The following is an 18,331-nucleotide window of genomic DNA, read 5'->3' as shown; positions in this document are numbered from 1 at the left end:
TTCCAAACAAGCTTTCCTTTCTGCTCAGGTTTTCATGCCCTTCTCTGCTTCAGCCCCAGTGTGCTGAAGCACTAAGCAGTGTCACTGATGACTGTGGATGTTTTCTTCCTCTGCTGAGGAGAAACGTCAGAAACAGGCTTCCTAAATGCCATTTCACAGGCTTGCTGGTGTAGGTGAGGTCAAGGAATCGTGCTCTGGATTTGGAACAGGAAGCCTCAGTGTTTGTGGTGGTTTGCTGTTGAAAGCGAATCAGTGGAACAATTAGGACTTCTTGCCCCGAGGGTGCGATTACACAGAAGTTTTCTTCAGCAGCAAAGCTGGTTTAAGGAGTTCCGGGCTCTTTGGTCTCCACCCTGCCTGGAAAACTGGATTTCCAGTTACTGCACGATCCCATTTTATAGTAGGGCTTTGTAAGTGATGTAGGGACACAACAGTGAGGTGGTGAACTGTGGAACTTTAATCTCATTTTGTCACCATAGGTAATCCTTGGTAATTCACATAATTCGTGGTGCTGAAAGAGTCAGTTTTACTGGATATGTGTGGGGTGCAAGTCAGGACTGCTTTTGCCGGGATCCAAGACTGTCCATTGCAAGCAGTCTGCTTGGTGTCAATATCCAAAACCTGAATATCCTTCTTTTACAAGTAGTTACAGCTTGGGCTCTGTCAGCTGAGGGTGAGTCTGTGTACAGGTTCCTTCTGACTCGTGCTGTCCTCTAGGAGCTACTGCATTAGCAGCTTTTGGAGCAAACTGGGAAGCTTGTGCGTTTGAGCAGAAAACCACTTCCCTCTCAACTGCTGTACAGTTTGCACTGAGAGCTTGCTCTCTCTACTAAGTGGGTGCATTTCCATGACCATTGGTGTCAGAGTACACTGAGACACTTGGATGATGGACGACAAGTCATGCTCAATGCTTTATCAGGTTGCACAGTATCTCTTGTAGGCTTCCTGTTGATGTGCTGCACAGTGTATATTTGATGGGCAGGAATTTGTTTTAGCTGCATTTTTTCCATATCAATCACTAAACCTTGTCTCCTTTCCTTTGTCTTCCGTTGGGCTTTGAGATCAGTTGCTCATCACCAGCTTTCTTTAAGCATCCTTGTTAAAGACAGCATTATTTATATTTATGGTTAGACTCCAGTTCTGACCCTTTTCTCTGTGTCTTATTTTGTCTTTTCTTGGTATGTGGCCCTTCTGGGCTTGGAAGAGCTTTCCATTAAGCCTCAGCCTAACTTTTTTTTTTTTTTTTTCTCCTTTCTCTGACTGAGGGTTCACCTCCCTGTACTTTGAGTCCATACTTGCTACTTGTGAATTTTTAATGAGAAAAATCATGGGGGAATTGTAATCAAACCTAACGCCATGTATAATACACACTGGAGTGCTTCATAGCATTATCTAAAATAGAGGTTTTATTTTAGGGAGGAGTCAAAGATTTTTTTTTTTTTTTTTTCTAGAGACATTATAGTGGATTTGTTTTCTCTTTGAAAATCTTGTAACTTTTAATACAGAGCAGGGTACCTGATTTCCAGTGTGAACCTCATCCTCTGGCCACTAGGTTCTGTCTTAAAGTGAGATTGAGCAGTTTGCACATGGAGCACAAATCCATAGTGAAACTGCATTTAAGCAGAGATCCAGCTGTGTTTGGATGTGCTCTCTCTTCCCAGTTACTCCTGAACTGGTTTGAAGCTGGCTCAGAAGCCGGCAGTCTCTGCAGTCATGCTGGTGTTTCTCAGCAGTGTGGTCAGTTTGTTAAGCACATCCTCTGGTGTGGTTTAGGCCCTGGTTCCAGTTCAGCTGGAGTAGTTTCCAGTTAATTTTAGCAGTTATTGTATTGCTGGATTGGGAACAGGCCACTGTGCAAAACAGTCATTTCCCCCTTTAGATTCTGATTCCCTCATCTCTTGGTCCAGTATAGTGGAGTTGGTGTGGGAATTTGTCTGTGTCCTTAGGCAATGGAGGTCTTGCCCTAGTGAGTGTGTCACACACGTAACTGAGACCTCTGGCATCAACTTTGCATTGAATTTATCAGCCTCATGCTGCAATCCAATCCTGGCCTTCTAGCAGGAGGTGTTTTCCTTGACAGTGAAATTCCCATGACTTCTCCTTTCAAAATAGCTCCTACCTTGGCTGTGGGTTTCTGTTTGGGGATTTGGTTATTCTGTTGCTCCATGCCAGGCTTCCTGAGCCAGAATGCTGGAACACTGCATGGAGCAGTGCTGGGAAATGCAGCTTGGCTTTGTTCTGTGTATTCTCTGGTACTGTGCTTAATGAAGTTGCAGTTGAGTTGTGAGTCAGAACCAACTCCCAAACTTATTGATTTGTGAGTTGGAAAAATCAGTTTCATGGTGCTGTGGTGCCAGTGGCCAAACCCTGAGCAGACAAAGGGGGATGGTCCTAAGAACAGTTTTTCCAGCAGAAGGGTGGCTCTTGGGTTGCTTCTCTGCCTTTTCCTGCAGTGGGCATTTTGCTGATCCCTTTTTGCTGTTCTTCCTTTTGTAGAGGACTGGCAAATTCCCCCACTTCTATGAACATCTCAATGTGAAAGTGGTTTTAAAATAAATGTGCTTAAAAAGTGTCAGGCAGGACTGGGAGCAGATATATAGCCTGAGTGTGAATCAGCCTTTTCACAACGAGGGCTGGCTCTGTGCATGCCCTCTTGTCTGTCTACCCTCCACCCCCCTTTCAGGGCTAAATGCAACCTCTAACTTGGCTAAATAGAGGATTTTTTGACCAAATGAATTTGAGCACCATATGATCTGCCTCCTCATGTTCCCTGAGCCCTTTGCAGGAGAAGGGAAATGTTTGTGAACTAAGTCTGCTAACGGAGTCGTGGGTGGAAAGAGGACAAAACGAGTACGTGAAGAACCACATATTTTCACTGGACTTCTAAAACAAGTGACAGTTTGTTCTCCAGATTAAGGCACATTTCAGAGGAAAAACCTGAACAGTGGATGTGGAGGGGCTTCTTTGGTGGGATTTTTTTTGATATCACAGAAATTCTTGTCCAGAATAAGAAGCCTCAGAGTTAGTGAGCATGTACTCTTTACATGTGAAGATAGGACAGGCTGAAGGCCAGGTGAGTCCTTATGGCACACGGCAGAAGATGCTTTTCTCAGAACATAAAGGTGAGATTTCAGTGAAGGGGTTCATCTCCAACATCTGAAATCTTACCTTTCTTCAGTAAAGATATCCTTGCTCGGATGAAGGAAGTCCAACATATGTCAAAACAACTTGAGTTATGTCTGGGTGAAACCAATGGGCAGGACCCATGTCAAAATTCACTAAACATGAGTGTGTTTCTCTGCTTGGGTGGGATAAAGGAAGGCTGAACACTGAGTATTCTTGCATAAAATGTTGGGGCAATGTTATGTAACTTCATTTATGTATTTTTTTCATTTTCCTCTAGGGTTTTTTTTCTATTTTTGTTAGAGTCTTGTGTGTTAAGATTGTGTCCTCTGCAAATATCTTGAACTAACCAAAGATTTTTTGGTAAGAGGAAGCTGAAGCTGCTGTTCAGGGCAACCAGTTTATTCCTCAATTTATTTCCACTGGGTTTACTGGATGTCTTGGTGTCTAGGTGAAGCTGGTGCCAGTGGGCCAGAGAAGATGGAAAGTGAGAAATAATAGCTCTGCTGGCTGCAGCAAGCTTTTAGATGAGCTCAGCATATACTGCTTTATACCAACTAAGGGACACTGTGCACCCATGTAAATGTTTCCTGTGCAGTTTGAATTGTGCAAAATGAGCCTTTCCACATGGTGTTTGTATTCAAACCTTGCAGCTTCTGCTTTCGTAGGAGAAGCTACGGAAAATAGCTCTTCTAAGTGAAAACTGATCTGCACAATTGTTTTGGCCTAGAAATTCAGCTGGGATAGTTAATAAAATAAATGTTAAAGAGGAAGGGTTTTTCTGTCTACCTGAACCTGAAGGGTGAAAAGAAAATCAAACTAAAATCGTCTTGTATTTTTCACTTGCTTCGGGAATTTACAAGGTGAAACTTCTAATTCTCCCATGGGCCAAATTCACGAGAGCTTCCATTCTTCAGATCCAAAAATAATTTTCTCTTATGTTTTTGATTGTGAGTTAAGAAGAACTAACTTCTCTAAACTTTTCTAAAACTGAGCCCAGCTTTTCTAAACTAGCTGAGTTAATACTGGCATGTTCTTTCCCTGTAAGTTTCCTGTTCAAAGACAAACAAAGCTGCAATTTGTGCTCTCCAGTTGTGCCTGCTTTCCTCATTCTTCAAGAACTTCCCAGCACTGCCGACATTGCTTTGTGCCCATAGCTGTAAAACCCCTACTAGTCCCTATCCAGCCATTAAACCATAGAAACCCAAGTTTGAAGGAGCTAAATGGCACAGGCTTTGGAAAAGAGGCTTAGCCATCCCATGCTGGAGCAATAAAAAGTTCTGAGAAGTCTCTTCAGTCCAGATGCAAATACAAAGAGGGCAGTACCCAGTGTCTGTGAAAAGCAGGGCCTTGCACAAGAGGCCTGGTGCGAGTCACCGGTTCCGTTTATTCCTGGGTGCAGTTTGAAGAAGTGGTTTGCTCTCTAAAGCCTGATTTGTCATGGAAGATGATGTAATTCACATCATGCTTGGGAGAGAGACTAAACATGCTTCTAGGGAAGGATCTAAGCTATTCCAGTTTGTACACAGTGAAGAAGGGACTTATTGTCAGAATTCAGCTTAATTTCTTCTCTATTTAATGATTTCCACTTTTTTTTCCTCTTAGGGTTGTTCCAGCCCTTAACAGTTGAGATTGTTTTCCTGATACTCCTTTGCACAGAATTTGTAGGAGCTGAAAAATAGTGCCTAATTTTATCAAGCTTGTTGCCTTCAGCTTGTGAGTCCTGGCAGCCCCCTGCTTTTTCCATTTCCCCCTTCAGCTTCTCCAGTACTCAGCACTAAGCCAGCTGTAGCATCAGTATCTACTTAAAAACCTTCCAAGTGTCATGTGTGTGTACATTTTACATTTTGGCTTGTTCAAATAACTTCTCAGTTGCTTGTATTCACAGAGGTTTTACAGCCCACCTTGAAGCTCTGCCACCAGGGGTGCATTGTTGCCTCTGCTTTCCTGCAGCAAAAGCTTCATCTTCTGACTCTGATCCTAACCATCATCAGTGAATTTCTTGTGTCTTAAACGATGATAAGTTACATAAATTAACTGTGAATCAGTTCTTCTAGTTTAAACTAAGATGTTTGACTCTTCTCTAGGCTCTGTTTTGGATATTATCAAGCACATTGTGGCCAAAGGAGAACACAAGACTGGTGTCCTGGATGAAGCCTGTATAGCCACAATCCTTAAGGAGGTGCTGGAGGGACTGGACTACCTGCATAAAAACGGGCAAATCCACAGGTATTTTATGTTTTTCTCACTTTGTCATAAAATGTTATTGAAGCAGAGTAGCTGAGCACAGAGTCTCGTCCCATAAATTGCTGAGGGCATAAAGAGAGGAAAGTAAAGGTGAGAGCTTTATTAAAATGTAGAATTCAAATGTTTATATTCTATATACTATGTCTATATTCAATGACTAGGCCAAATTTGGGTAAATTTTGGGGTGTTGAAAGTTCTAATATAGGGAATGTCTTTCTAAATGTCAACATTCAGCTGCAAAGTGTAGTTGATGGAAAGCTGGAAAACTTCCACTGGTTTTGTTTCTTGCAGAGCTACAAATTACCAAGAGCACTGCGTAGGCAGAGTTGAGCAATTTAATAAAAAGTCCTTCCAGCTCTGATTTTTTTTTTTTGAGGTTAACTGCGAGATCAACATCATGAAATTTGAATTTGAGTAATTTCATTAAAAAAAAAAAAGGAAATAAAAATAATGGAAAAACTTCTTCTGTAGGCAAAGCCCAGTTAACTAATGGCCTGTGATTTGTCCGATCACTGAAATTTGTGTGTTTCTGCTGTTTGTCTGGGATGTGTTTTTGAATCACATTTTCCTTTCTCCTGGTGTCAAGGTGTGGTGTAGTTCAGTAGGAGAAGATGCTAAGTTGGTCTGGTCTGTGTTAAAAAGACTGAGTTTGCAATCCTAAATATGTGCTGAAAATAGAATATACTGCTTATGGGTAATATACACAATCCCAGCCACAGACTGCTACTGGAACAGCCTCTTCTTTCTTGGGAATTTTGTGAGCTTGGCTCTCTTCTGGTACAATGCCATTATAAGCATTGCTGCTGCTGTGCTGGAGTAAGTTTCTGTCCTCTTACAGCTGCACAAGAAGAGGTAATTTTTTTGCCAAAATGTTGTTTTAATTAGAAAATACAAGAAGTATTCATAGTTTCAATCAAACTGACTGGCTTTTGTAGGTTATTTTGGATTAAAACGAAAGAAACAATGGAAATGATTCAGGTGGAATTCTTCTTCTCAAATTTCAGTTTCCAGTCTCAACTAAAATTCTGATTTAACAAGAATCATTGTCTTCATTGGAGACAGTTTTGATTTCATAGCTGGTTGCTTGTTGCTTAACTTTGTTTTTTTGAGATAAGACTTGAGGCAGCTCTGGGAATTTAGAGTAAAGTAATAAACCAACTTACAGTTACATAGCAGTAAGTTTTCACTTTGCCATAAGTAATTGACAGAACTGTGTTCATCTGTGACCTGCAGTAGGTTTGCTTGGCTGATTTAGTTATCTTCTGGTCTAGTGAAATAGAAATTTGTATGTTAAAGCAGCAGAAACCTGTTAAATCTCAGTTTCTTGGAAGATACTGCATAATGTTTCATGTATTGAAGAGAGGTGGCTCTCCATTTGGCTGGCTGCAGTGGAAAAGCAAAACTAGTAAATGTGGTAAAGATTAGAGATAATATATTTATGAGTGTGGTGTGGGTTTTTTTTACTGCACTCAGCAAAAATACCATGTTCACAAAATTCAAACTGCTGGTCTGAAGAAAATATGATTCATATTGAATCATTTGGAAGTGAACTGGATCAAACCTGCTGTGACCATTCTCATCCTGCTCATTGAAGCATTTTGCCCAAATTTTAGCAAAAAAATCAGAGCTGTGTCATTGCTGCAGCTTAAGGTTGTGGTTATGCATCAGCCCCTTTGCAAGTGTTTCATCCCTTTATTTGGGACTGCTCCAAAAATTGTGTAATATTTTATCATAGGAAAGGATTTGGATTATGTCATTGTGCTGGGCACAGTGGTCTGGGAAATTTGGAGAAGTGGGATACAGAAGGAAAGTTGTGTGGTTTCCTACCTGTGATGCAAAGCTGTTTTGGCTGTTGGCAGAAGACAAGCTGACATGCCTTTGAGGGATGAAACATGTTTCCTTAATGGAGTTCATCATGCTGTGTTCCATTTTATCCAGATGTGTGTGTGCTGCTGAGGAAAGCACACTTTAAGGTTGTAGTGCAGCTGGGACCTTTCCTCATCCCTAGGAATATCTGTATGGTTTTCCCATTTTGCTTAATGCTAGGGGTCATAATACTGGTCATGCCTGATGGGAAAGGCAGGTGGAAATCTTGCAGCCATGCCTGAGATGCTCTCAGAGGAAGTGTTTAAAATAACTGAACTTTGGTCCCCTGGGTCAGCTTAAAGTATCTGGCTCTAAAGAAAGGCACATCAAGTGATGGCTGAACTGCAGCTATCGTATCTGTAGTGTGGGGCAGCTGTACTTGGGGTGAACTTTAGGCCAGAGCAAGATCAGCTGTGAAGGGTCAAAATTGAAGGGTTTTAGTTAAGACCTGGAACAGCCAGCCCAAAGCAAGCAACCATCCAGCAGAAAAAATGTTCAGCTGGTTACACTAAATATCCAAACTCTGCTTATATTACGCCTTGGAGAAAACAACTTGATAAAATTAGAGACACAGTATGAGTGAATGACTGTAATTAGCACATCTGAAGTTGGACAGGCAGGCCAGTGGCACAGCCCAAACGATGAATATTGGGTCCCAAATGTAATTTTGTGGGCACTGTAGACCAGAAGTGTGGCTGTAAATCACCGGTGAGATCAGAGAACATATTTCTGTCAGTGGAGCTGCTCAATACTTCTAAATTATGCATAATCTTAAATGGGTAAATGAAGTTAACACATGAAAAACTGACTTAATGAAATTTTGCTGCTGCTGAATCTTGCTATGTCTGTGCCTGCCTTGAACTTAATGCCACTTCCAATTAAGGTTTGGGGAGCTGTCTTGGTGTGGAAGTACAAATCCCTGCTTTGGACAGGAGAGGAGTTTGACAGTATTCTCTGGAGGAGATTAGAAAGCCAAATATCTATTGAAGGCTCAAATTATTTTTTTTTCTTGTTTACTTTCCTAATTAACAGCCAGAGTGAGTCTGAAACTTGAATAGATGCCATTGTTCAGGAATAAATGCTGAAGTCTCCCACATTGCCCAAAGTGATACTTTTTTTGCTTTCATCTTGCAAGGGCTGATGGGAAGTGTCTGAGGCCTTATGGCAAAGACAAAAGAGAAGACAAAATCAGTTTTATTTTCATCAACACTCTATACCACAGTAACAATTGATTACAAATGGTCCCCACCTTCCTCCAAAATCACCAGTGCCAGCCTTATCTGGGAGTTGGCAGCTCCCTGCCTTCACTGCCCTGTCCCTGTCCCCCTCTCCCGTGCCAGCTGCTACTGTCCCTGTTGTGGTTTCCTGCGTAGCACGGTGATCCCAGTGAGGATTTGAAATCCCAGTGATCCGGCTCATGTTAAGTGAGTTAAGTAGCTGGGCACCAGCCAGAGCGCTGAGGACGGAGGGCTAGACTCGGAAGCCCTCGGATGAAGCTGTCCTGCAGGAATCTGCTCGGCCACATTTCTTTATGGAAGTCAAACAAGACTGACGTGCTGTGAGGGGTCGTTGCCAGGCTAATCTGGGCTGGGTGACACTCAGGGTATGTTGTACCTCTTCCCCATTTAGACTCTGATTCTTCTGTGTATTTGGGGATTAGCAGGAGTTTGATGAATGACTTGGAAATAAAACTAAAGCAAAACCAACCCAAGAGGTTTTATTGTTTAAAAAGATTTATTGGAGGGAACTTCAAGGCTTTATTTTTCAGGTGGTGCTGCGTATGGCAGGGTGACAAATGAATCATGCTGATTAACTGCTACAAGGTCTCTCTGTCTTTCTCCCTATTTTTATCTCTGAGCTTATCTTCTGTTCATGATTAGCTGTTGTGTAACAGAATATTTTAGTTAGTCCAGGTGAAATAATACACTGCTTAAATATAACCAGATTCTCCTGTTGCAGCACAATAAATGTGATACTGTACTGTTTTTTTGTAAAAACAAAAAAAGCCTGGGAAGTGGTTTAGAGTTGCATGCACTTGAACTATTGGCATGACAGCAATACAGCTATTAGTTTGTTTGCAGCTCTACTTCTTACAGGGTGAGAGGAGCAGCAACATATTTTATATGCTGAACTAGATCAGCCTGTGCTGTCATACAAAACATTTGGAGCATTTTTGGTGTCTTTTCAAAATCAGAATGTGGGCAGCAGGGTGCTGGGACAGCTGTTTGACTGTGGCTTTGAAGAGACCCTGGAAACAATATTCTTGCTGTGCTTTTATGCCAGATAGTTTCACTTTTTAATTTTTTTTGGGGACCTTAGGATGGTTTTGACAGGGAATCAAAGTTTAATTCTTTGCCTCTTTACCCATACTAAGAATAAATAACTTCTGAAAAATGGGCATCTATCTATCTGCACATACACATCACCAATACTTGCATGTGGGATTTTGCAGGAGCTCACGTCCAGTAGCAAGTTTTTGATTTAAGATGAAGGAGCTGATGGATGTATTTTGGCAGAACTTGGCTGTCCTACAGGATTCAAGTTTAATTTTCATGTAGCTGACTAATGCATTGATAGCCATGCTGGCGGGTATTGTGGTTAAACTGGATTCCAATATGCCTCTGAAATAGTGTACTTTGGTGTTTCTGTAGGAATACTGTGGAAGAATTTCAGGCCCTCCTCTCTGCAGTGCTGAGATGTTGCTTTGGGGAGTGTGTTTTGGAAGTGAACTTTGGTAGGGGAGGATTGAGGAATGGATAACAGGATGCAGAGCCTTTCCACTTCTAACTTGCCAGTTTGATTTTCAGTCAGGAGAGCAGTAATTTGAAAGTTGGCTATTGCTTAGCTGTGGGAAGTGCAATTTTTTATTCAGAGAGGTGTACTTTGGTCTCTTCTCTCTTACAGTATGGGTAGAAATAACCTTTAGAGCTGGTAGTTAATAGACATTCTAGAGCTTTAATTTCTAAACAATTCAGAAGCCAGAAGAATAGAAATGTTATTTTGTGTGTCTCAGTAGGAAGGAGGAGAAGAGGCTGCTCTAGATTGTACTGGGTGACTTGTTCCCCAAATAAACACCTTGCTGTGCAGTGTCAAGGGCCCAAGGACCACTGAACCCCCAGTCTCTGTACAGTCAGACTGGGGTGTATTGTGGTGGTTTGGCACACCAGCACGCTTTCCTGGTGGCTGTTTCTTCCACTGCATCATCCAGAAATTCATTGTCTTAAAAAAAAAAAAAAAAAAAAAACAAAACACCAACTTCCCTGTGGTTGGGGAGAGATAATATAAACCAGATGTACTTCCAAATCTGCAGACAGCCAGAAACAATGACTCCTGTGGAGACAGTTTTCCTCAAAGTGGATAAAGACAGTCTTTGCTCTGAAGTCTAAAAACTGGCAATTCCAACCTCTGATGATAAAATATCATATCATTGCTGCTGAAATCACGGGGGTGCTGGGGGCCCTGCAGCAGCTCCAGGTGATGCCCCAACTCTTGGGAACTCCCTGCAGTACTATGGTGCGGGTGGGCTCCAGGGTGGTGCCTGAAGTTGTGGCTGCTGCAGTCAGGTGTTTGTCCCCCTGTCATTTCCCTCACACCCAGGAGCTACCTCTGAACTTTGTCACTGGGTGTCCTGCAGTTGCTCAAAGTAACTTTGGTTTAGTCCAAAGGAAAACCCAAATGTTTGGTAGAACGACTCTGGCCTTTTATAGAAGGGAGAGGAGTTTTTAGGTTTTTCTCTCTGCTTTGCTACATGGAGATGAGAAGCAGAAAAAGTATGATTCAGAGTGGGAAAATAGAGGTTGGGTGATCTCCTAAAGGTTCTACAGCAGTGACAGGTTTTGGTCAGTGATCCATGACTGAGTTGTACACTCAAATAATGGTGGTTTCTAGCAATTCTCAATTTGTCAGGAGTGTTTGAATTTGATGTGTTTCCAGGGGGAATAATCATTCACTGTCTGCAGCATTAAATGTGCCAAGTGAAAATGTAACTCTTAGCTTTTACTCTGATGAAACCCAGTGCTAGGCACACGTGTACAACACTGTTTGTGACACCTTTCTGATGTCACTGCCTTTGTCTGGTGTCGATTGCTGAGACCAGGTCACCCAATATAGGCTCTTGCAGCATCGCTCCAGCAGCCAAGTAATTGTTTAAACTGTCTTGTTCATCTGTTCTACTGGGATGATGCATGACATGAATATAACTCACTTCAAAAAGATGGCTTTGGATATTGTTCCCTGTTTTGGTGCACCAGAATTTCTGGCCTTCATAGATCCTAAAATCTGCATATGTAGAGATTCTTTAAACATTTATTCAGACCACTGCAGTCTTTTCATTCGTGTCTTATGCTAAAGCAGGAGAAAAGGGCCACTTATTAAATTTGTATGGTAATATATTAAACACACTTGAAAATTTTTGCAAGGTTGCATCAGAAATTATTTTTTATGTTTACTAAATTGAATTATATCTTGCCTAGCGGAGTTCTAATAAAACTTTGATATTAAAAAGAAAAGTGAATACTTTCAAAAAGAAAAATGAGACAAAATCCACACACATTTAGGACAACAAAGAAAGAACTGCCACAGAGAAATCTATCCCTTCATGGTAGCCTGGAAAGCATCACCAAGTGAATTGAGAGTGCAGTGAGGACTTCAGAACAATTTTCAGGACTATTTGTACAGTGGAAACTACAGTTTCCATTGTACAGATAACCTGATTTTATAACTGCTTTCTCCATTCTATGGGAATAACTGGATGAAATAGAGGCCTTTCTTCCTATGCTGGTCATGCTTAAAGCTGTCACCTTACAGATTTTGGAGAAGGAAGTCTTTTTGACAGGTTTCATGTGAGCCCTGGCTGTCTTGACTTTCTCCTGTTGTGTCGTGTTGCAGACATGGCTGAGCAGGAGCTGTGAGTGGCTTTGTAGATAGGGACAGCTCTTGGCTGCATGGGGAATGCCTCGGACCTTGTGTGTATAGAGATAGACTCACTGCTTCTCCAGAACAGGATGCTTATTGCCTTTAGGAAATGGAGACCTTTTTGAGCTCACCTATGTCAATTTTTTGTGGCCTAATTTGATCCAAATTGGTTCTGATTTTGTCAGAATGCCTTTCATCTTTCCATCATGGCAGAGAGCTGTGTAAATCACTGACATTCCTGTTCCTTCTGCTACCTGATGCAGCTTGTACTCAAACTGGGGTGATGTACATGTGGTAATTTTTTTGAAATTCCTATTTCTGGGCACATTAGGAACAAATTCTGACATGCAGGAGATACTGCAGCATGGTGGTGTCACTGGTGTTGCCACATGAAGCAAACTCACCTCCTTCTACATGAAAGTATTTGACATGAAATACTGAAATAAGACCACGTTATAACTTGGCAATTTCCCTCTGTTGCCAATGACTAAGGCAGGGTGTCCCAAAAATGTCTGGGCCTCCAGGGGTAGGAAGAGACCTTGTGACTCCACAGCTCATTCTGTGTATTGCTTTTCATGCAGCAGGTGTTAAAGGGTCTTTGTGCCTTGTCCCCACTGCAGTCCTTAGGAAGTAGGATCAGGAAATGGACAGGCTGAATAAATGCATTTGTGGAAGAAATCCTGCTACATTTTTAGCTGCTGTTCAACATATGAAAGCTTGATTTTAAAGCCTGCTGGGCAGAGTCCTTTCCTTATGCAAGAGGAAAAAACTGAAGTTCTGACAGAATAGGGGAAACTTTAAAAGTGGTGTATGAAGTTGGAGATGGAGCTTCTCTCTTGCAGTAACTGCTGAGGATTGTTAGAAGCGTGGGCTGTTTGGCAAATCCTCTTTGCCAAGAGCTGATGTCGCAGCAGTGATGTGCTTTGGGGTGAACGTGTGAAGCAAAGGCCTCATTTGCAGGAGGAAGAAAAGTGGGGCTGTAAGTATTGGTATGGTTCGACGATCTCCATGTTGGGAGGCAGCCTAGGTCCAGTGCTTGTAGCACTGTTTTCTGGCTGAAGGACATGATGTGTCTGAAAATTGCTTTTTAAAGGTTTGGATTTAGCTGGAGCAACTTGCCCCACATTGATGTGCAGTTGAGGTTACTTGAGCACTGCTGCTGGGCTGGAGGCTTGGTCATGGATGGGAGGTGGAGTCCAAGGCAGGCAGGATCCGTCCTTGAACCTCCCTTTAATCCTCTGTTAGGCTTGAACCACATGGCAAGAGAAGGAATTAATGAGAGCACCAAACCATCAGAGATGAAGTTGGCACAGGAATGAGAAGTGTGAGCTGGACATTATTTGCTGAGATAAAGGAATATTGCAGGCGCTGCGATAACAGTGGCTGTGTGACAGACAGGGACACGGTGAGGGATGTGACACACTGCTGCCTGGCTCACTTCATAATAGAGGCTTGCACAGAGTTAGCCTAAGGTCTGCAACTCTTTCTGTACTGCCTCAGCATCTTCCCAGACCCTGGAGCTATTCACACAGCCAAGATGACAGTGAATTTCAGGCAAATCTCCTGCAGCTTTCTTTAGTGAGTCGTCCCTTGTCTGAGCTGCCAGAGCGACTTGACCTAAAAGAAATCAAATTTGAGTCATGGTTTCTTGGGCCCCAAACCCTCTACTTAAAGCAGCAGTCCACTTCTGCAGCACTGGAGGGCAGAAAATTGAGAGGGGGTGTACCTAGTAACTGCATTGTGGAACCTCTGAAAGATATTTTGTTTTTTTATAATGAAGTGCAATGGGAGATTAATTTCTCAAGCAGCCCTGACTGGGGTTTCTGTTTGCCTGTGCCAGGCGACAGGATGGAGTTATCTCTCCCAAGAGGCCTTCACTGCACTCAGAGTGATCTGCCTGGATCTTATGGGTAGGGTAGGGAGAAAACAAGTACTTGCTGTACTCTTAAAGCTCTCTGTGATGGAAGCTGACAGTCCTTTCCAGTGGGCTTTGTCTTCACATGGCTCTGTGTGCAAAACCACAGTCTGTCAGTCACTTCTGCCTTTCAAAGCTTTGCTTCAGACTGCTTTAAAAAAAAAAAGCTTTTAAAGTTCATGGTAACATTGGATTATTCATCTAACTTCCTCCAGCCATTAAATTGATAATTCAGAAGCCTTTAATTATTCCCACCTATGTAGCCCCCATAAAGGTGTAGCTTCAAAAATGCTTCCACTGTTTTGAGTCTTGGAGTTAATGATGAGTTGCCTTGTGCCTCTGGCTCAGTTCCTGTGTGGAGGCCGTGGTCTTTTACCACAGCCCAGCAGCTGACAGAGCAGCTTGGAGAAGAGGGAAGCTGCAGTTGCTGTGCTTGCCTGATCCTGGGCAATAAAGCATGTCACTGGGCTGGTCCCCTGCTGGAATTTATGGCAGCCTGGCTGCTGCTGCTGGGCCTGGCTGCCAGTGGCCACGAGGACCTGCTGAGAGGGCTGTGGATGAGCAGGGATGAAGCAAGCTGTGGACTTGGCCCTCTCTTCTCTCCTCTTATGCTGGGCTCAGCAGGGAGTATGGAAGCTGCTCTGCCAGATCTCTGCCATTGGAAAACCTTCAAGCTCTGGGAGATGTTTCAGAGTCTGGCTCTGCAGTTCAGTACAGCACTGAAACAGGCAGTAATTGCACCTCACCCAAGAGTTTGGGACTTCAGGTTCAACCCTGTGGCATGAAAATATTAGGGCACACAGCTTTTCTGAGCAGGAACAGGGACATGCTCATGTATAGCACTTCCAGTACAACTGCATTGAATGCCTTCTCCTATGCTGTACTGAACGTGCTGACATTTCAGGGGGTAAAAATACTGATCTGCCTGCACACTGCAAGCCTAGTTTACATTTTGCAGCTCTAAATGGTAAAGCTCTTGCCTGTCACCAGCTTTTTATATCTTGGCTTATAAGGCAAAGGGAAGAGGTGACACAGGTAACAGCATGCTATTGAAGAGAGAGAAATGTTTGATGCTAGAGGGACAATAGCACTCATTTGGTGTAAAATATCACAGATTGCCTCATATTTAACTCTATATAGAGATATTGTCCTGGAAGTATTTTACAAATTACTCAGAACAATGTCAACTCCGGCAATTGGTTGCATTCAGCATAAATATTTTGAGTTATTCATTACCATTAAAAGAAAATAGTAATTGTTGCATCTTGCACCTTCTCTTTTTTTAAATGAAACTTGGCAGGACCAACCACTCCTTCCTCGTGCCAAATTATGCACTATAGAGTTCAGTCCATGAAAATTTATTGTTGCAGTTGATGTAAATTGCATCTAATGGGCAAATGACTCACGGCTGTGCTTACAGCCAGCTTTGTGTTCGAAGGGCACATGCTAGCAGGTTGGAAACAGAGGCAGAGTAGACAGGGCTTATCTGTTTCCCCTCTCCTGTGACAGTTTTCTTCTCACTGCTGGGCCGCAGAGCTCCTGGGGTGACACTCTTTGCTCAGGTCCCTTCTTTTGTGGTTGCAGTGGCTGTAACAACTAATATGGGGTTAGGCCAAGGATTGAGGGCTACAGATGAGGGTGGATCTGGTCATTTAGCAGGATTTTAAGGACTCCTTATCGTGGGAACAAGCCACCAGGGTACAGTTCATGTACTTTTCCTGTGCCCCACTGAAAAATTAATTGAGGGGAGTGTGGGAACACGGCACTTAAAACTGGGGAGCATCATCTCGTTGCCTTCCGGTGCTCCCAGATCTCCTGTAGCTGGAGCTCGGCCATAGTTTTGTTGGGATGAGATTTGTTCGTAGAGCACCTCATGCCTGGGGCCCAGCCCCATCCTGGAGGCATTAATGTGATGTAACTCTTGTCTGGTCAAACCGGGAAGTTAAACCAGTTTGGAATGCAGATGAAGAAGGGTTTCTGCCCTGCTGTGAAACCTTTCAAGGCTGATGTGGAGAATCCAGCTTTGCACTGGAGCGAGTCCAAGCCTCTCTTCCCACTCTGGTTGTGAAGTACAAGGTAAATAAAAACATAGGCTTTATTTTGTGGAAAGGCTCTTGAAGTCTTTAGGAGAGAGGAAGATTACAGCTGTGGAGCAGGAGTGTCCAGAAGTACTGTAGCATTTGTTAAGCTATTGACAAGAAAGTTTACTCTATCCTTCTGTAACTTCATTTAAAATGTGATATAATTATTGTTTACGCTCAAGCTGCTTCCTGTTTCCACTATAGCAATTATGCCAGAGGCACACAATTTATTCCCAGTGTATCAGCCCAGGATATGGTCATTACCACATTAATGGGAAGTGCCTTCAAATTGTTACACTTGGCAATAACTATATCCTGGAGTAACAAACTTCTCGCCATTCAGCTCATGAGTTTATAAGCATCTCCTGATGCAAATAAACAGGAAAGCACTGATCGTCTTTCCTCCGCCCCATTGCTTCAAATGCACTTAATTTAAAATACGACTTTAGAGGAGAACCTGCTTCAAAGATGTTGCTACTGCACCAGTGTATGCTAAAAGGAAGGGGTGAGCGCTCACACAGTGTTTAGGCTGCTCTGTGTTCACCTGATGCTGCTGCAGTGCTGTTACACTGGGATAGGGAATGGGAAAGCTGGAAAATGCTTCTATGGAGCAGTGACTCCTCAGTGGAAACAGTGACTCCCCAAACATCTTGCTGCCCCATCAGTTTTGCTGCTCTGGGTGAGTGTGCCAGGCTGGGGTGAGTGACAGCCTTTGCAGAGGGCTGGTCTCTGTGAGGGAGTGCCACATGAAGTAGTGATGTAATTCCGTAGTTTGGCTTGGATATTTGGCAGTGGCTGTTTTGGCCTCCTGGATTTCACATTGTGGCCACGACTTGTTTTAATTTCTTAAACCAGCTTTAAGAATGTTCACTGACTTTTGTTTCCAATGAGAAAATATGTAAATTTTAATTAATCCAAGCTGAAGTTAAAAAGCAAGCGAGCCTCTTGATTTGAGGGGGTTAAGGGCCTGGAGTCCTTTGGTTCAATTTTCTATGGGATTCAATCTGAGTGCTTGTTTTGCTACTTTCTTGCATTCCAAACCTGTCCAGCTTTTCTGCTGTGGTGGGATAGTTTGGTGATAGGGAATGCCTGCTGGTTTCTGACTGCTGATGCTACTCCAGTGAAACCTGCCTAAGTTGTTTTGGATTGTGAAGTGTGTGATAGTTGAGATGTCATCCTTAGTTTTGCTTAAAATGTTCCCTGGCACTTCCTGCATGGCTGAGTGTAGTCTGTTATGGGGGCTTGGTGAGCCACATGTGCAGCTCTGCCAGAGGGGAAGTTTGGAAAGGCTGCACAATAGTGCATGGCCCAGCTTACTGGGGAAATGCTGCAGCATCCTGGGCTACCTTGGAGTACAGTTGGAAAAGGAAATGACTCTTACTCCAGTAAGAGAATTAATAACTTCAACAGGTAACCTCATGCATGCTATTCCTTTCCCCATGAGCTGGAACTGGCAGGGCCTGGTGCATCCTGGCTGTCACAGGAGAATCAGCTGTAGGTAAACATTTCCAGTAGGATTGGAGAATTTCCGGAACGCCCTGTGTTCCCTCTGAATTAGTGCTGGTGTGCAGGGGGATTCCTGGAGGTGGCTGTGCCTGTGCCAAGCACATTTCACACTGTGTGAGCCAGCTCCTCACCTAGGACACAGCAGACTTTGGTGCTGTGCTCTCGTGGCTCCCTGCGCTCCTGGGGCTGGATCCCAAAGGCATCTTCTACCTAAATACTGGCAGAGAGCTTTTCCATTCCTCCTTTTTATGGACCACGAGCAGTTTGTGGGAGTGCAGGGCTCAGTCAGGTTTGTGTCTCTCATGGCAATTAGCTCAACAGCGCCGATTATACTGGATTTGGCCAATGGATGCTAGGGGAGTAGTGTAGCCACCTGCTTTATTCTGCATTTAATCCCTTCAGGTCCTTCATGTATTTAAGAACATCCACTGATGCTGTGTTGTCTGCAGTGGCTACCAGGTGCTGGTTGCAGGAAGAAAACAAAAATCATGCTTCTGGAAGGGAAAGTCAGCTTCTTGAGGCTATCAGATCTGTATGAAACTCTGAAGTTATGTGACACATCTTCATTATTAAAACAAATTAGAATTTTTCCTGTACTTGCTCTCATACCTGTGCATCAAACTGGGGTTAGGCTCCAGGATGGGCACTGCTAGCAAGAGGTGTATATTTGGCATGACTT

General features: G+C 43.1%; 1 protein-coding gene across 4 annotated transcripts in view; it reads left to right on the top strand.

Annotated features, from left to right (window-relative positions):
- Positions 1-18,331, top strand: part of OXSR1 (oxidative stress responsive kinase 1) — an 88,091-nt gene that overhangs the window by 34,378 nt on the left and 35,382 nt on the right. For all 4 annotated transcript variants that reach the window (XM_068175462.1, XM_068175467.1, XM_068175451.1 and 1 more), the window contains exon 4: positions 5,211-5,352. In XM_068175462.1, the coding sequence (XP_068031563.1) occupies positions 5,211-5,352 (142 nt within the window). The remainder of the gene's footprint in view (positions 1-5,210; positions 5,353-18,331) is intronic.

This window comes from Anomalospiza imberbis, chromosome 1 (genome assembly GCF_031753505.1).
Source record: "Anomalospiza imberbis isolate Cuckoo-Finch-1a 21T00152 chromosome 1, ASM3175350v1, whole genome shotgun sequence".
NCBI classification, from domain to species: domain Eukaryota; kingdom Metazoa; phylum Chordata; class Aves; order Passeriformes; family Viduidae; genus Anomalospiza; species Anomalospiza imberbis.
Note: the sequence above shows the minus strand (reverse complement) of the source record. Positions and strands in the feature narration are given on the sequence as shown.